Below are 2319 nucleotides of genomic sequence, written 5' to 3' on the forward strand. Positions count from 1 at the left end.
TGACTCTTTGTGACCCTATGGACTGCAGCACCCCAGACTTTCCTGTCCTTCACTGTCTTCTGGAGTTTGCTCAAGTTCATGTCCATTGAGTTGATGATGACATCCAACCATCTCATCCTCTGTAGCTCCCTTCTCCTCCTGCCCTCAATCTTTCCCAGCATCACGGTCTCTTTCAATGAGTCGGCTCTTCATATCAGATGGCCAAAGTATTGGAGCTTCAGCTTTGACATCAGTCCTTCCAATGACTATTCAGGGTTGATTTCCTTTAGGATTGACTGATTTGATCTCCTTGCTATCCAAAGGACTCTCAAGAGTCTTTTTCAACACCACAGTTCAAAAGCATCGATTCTTTGGTGCTCAGCCTTTTTTTATGGTCCAACTCTCACATCTGTACATGACTACTGGAAAAAACATAGCTTTGACTAGACAGACCTTTGTTGGCAAAGTGATGTCTCTGATTTTTAATACACTGTATAGGTTTTAAATGGACATAAGCAGTGTTTCCTTCTGGGAATGGGTATGCCTTGACTCTGCTTCTCTCAGGTCATCAACATTTGGGCGGTGGTTTGCATCAAATTGCCTTGACCTTGGTTTGGGTACCTTCAGGGTACCAGTGACTTCAGACTCCTGTGGGGAGCTGTCAGCACCTTGTGTTTAGGAGAAGGGCTGTGGACGCTGTTTTTGCTCTGTCCTACACTTTCAGCTTCCCCTGCATTCCTGTCACACAGAAGTGACCTCTACAGCTGTCTGCCTATCCCCGGTGAAGACTGATGCTGCTCAGGGAGCTGTGCTGGCCAGGCTGGAGCCAGGAAGATGAAGGGCTCTCTGGTTTTGGTCCAGGGTCAGCCTTGGAAGGCCCTGTGTGTCCGGGGCTGAGGGGTGAGACTTTTTCAGATCTGCCTCTTCTCACTGGGACAGCCTTATTCCCCTTTTTGTGTGTGGTGGGTTTGTGTGAGTCTCTCTGGCCTCCCTGTTGGTCATCCTTTAGGCCCCAGCTGGGACCTGAATCCAGACCTGTTTCCCACCCTACCTCCCTCAGAGAAAGGGGAAGTCCTTCCCCATCCACAGTGTGAGTCTTGAGTGGCGGCCATGGGTGGGGACACACCCTCCCCACCCACCAAGGACCCTCCACCTTCGGCTTAGGCGTCAAAAGGGCTCTTTGAGGAGGGGCCTCTGTACTTAAGATTTGTATTCACCTCCAAGAAGAAAACTTCAAAATATGTGAAGATAAAACAGGAGGACAGGCTGCATTGAGATAGCATGGTTTATTTGGCTCACGTGGGGTGTGGTTTCCTTCAGGAGACAGAGAAGGACCCTGGGAACCAGGGCTTCCTCTGGGTAGGGGGAATGCACCAGTTCACAGAAGGGTCCAGATCATCCTGCCACGTTCTTGCCTGGGTTCAGAGGTTGGTCAATCATGCTTTTCATCTGTCACATGCAGAACCTGGAGGTCCACCGAGGACTCATGTTGGGAGGGGTACAGGTGTGACCCCGTCTGCATTGGGAGCAGCTGGGAGGAGGCTCATGATCAAAAGCAGGAAGGGGCGCTACAGGAGACAGGTCTGCAGACCAGGGTGGGGCGGGAGGGCTGGTAGCACCCAGAGGACTGGCAGGAGGGGGCCACCAACACAGCCGGCCTGTAGCTCACGGGCAGGAACACAGAGGACTGGCAGGAAGGAGTCACACACAGGGTGGGCTTGTAGGTCACCGGCAGACGTATGACTGGCCTGTAACTCACGGGCACGCAGGTCGCCTGGCAGGTGCTGGACGTGCTGCAGGTTGGTTGGCAGGGGCTGGACGTGAAGCAGGACGTGTGGCAGGGACTGGACGTGCTGCAGGATGGCTGGCAGGAGCTGGGCACATAGGCAGCTTGGCAGCCTGAGGAGCAGCTGGTGTGGCACATGGTGGCGTGGGGTTGGCTGGTGTCTGGAGGAGAGCTGGAGATGTCTGCAGGCTGCCTCCCTCGGCAGCTTTTATACGCAGGCTGTGGGCGTCCCAGCAACAAAAATCACAACTGTTGACTTCCTTGTGATGTTGCTACCATGATTCCCCAACATCTTATTACCCTGGGACACGCTTTCCTATGCTATTTTCCTCCATAAATTAGTTTGCCTTTGAGGCCAGTTCCTCCTTCTGTAAACAGGATGTTCTAGTTTGCCTTTCTATGGGGTTCACATTGTTTCTCCAGGTCATCACTGTGCACGGGGCACCTCAGAATCAACTCAGAGTACTGTATCCTTTTACTCCTTTTTATCTCATGCTGTCAATGAAGACTTTGAGGCCATGGTGTAGTTTGAGCTTTTATTTGCACAGGAGAAC

General features: G+C 52.2%; 1 protein-coding gene across 1 annotated transcript; it reads right to left on the minus strand.

Moving 5' to 3' along the window:
- Positions 1 to 1400: 1400 nt before the first annotated feature.
- Positions 1401 to 1946, minus strand: LOC147379047 (keratin-associated protein 12-2-like). The gene has a single exon (XM_086341046.1). It carries the CDS (start codon positions 1901 to 1903, stop codon positions 1529 to 1531), a length of 375 nt encoding a protein of 124 aa, XP_086197172.1. The 5' UTR covers positions 1904 to 1946; the 3' UTR covers positions 1401 to 1528.
- Between the last annotated feature and the right edge of the window lie 373 nt (positions 1947 to 2319).

Source organism: Bos grunniens, chromosome 1 (genome assembly GCF_055505025.1).
Source record: "Bos grunniens cultivar Pamir isolate PY7600 chromosome 1, Bosgru_T2T1.0, whole genome shotgun sequence".
In the NCBI taxonomy this organism is placed as follows: Eukaryota; Metazoa; Chordata; class Mammalia; order Artiodactyla; family Bovidae; genus Bos; species Bos grunniens.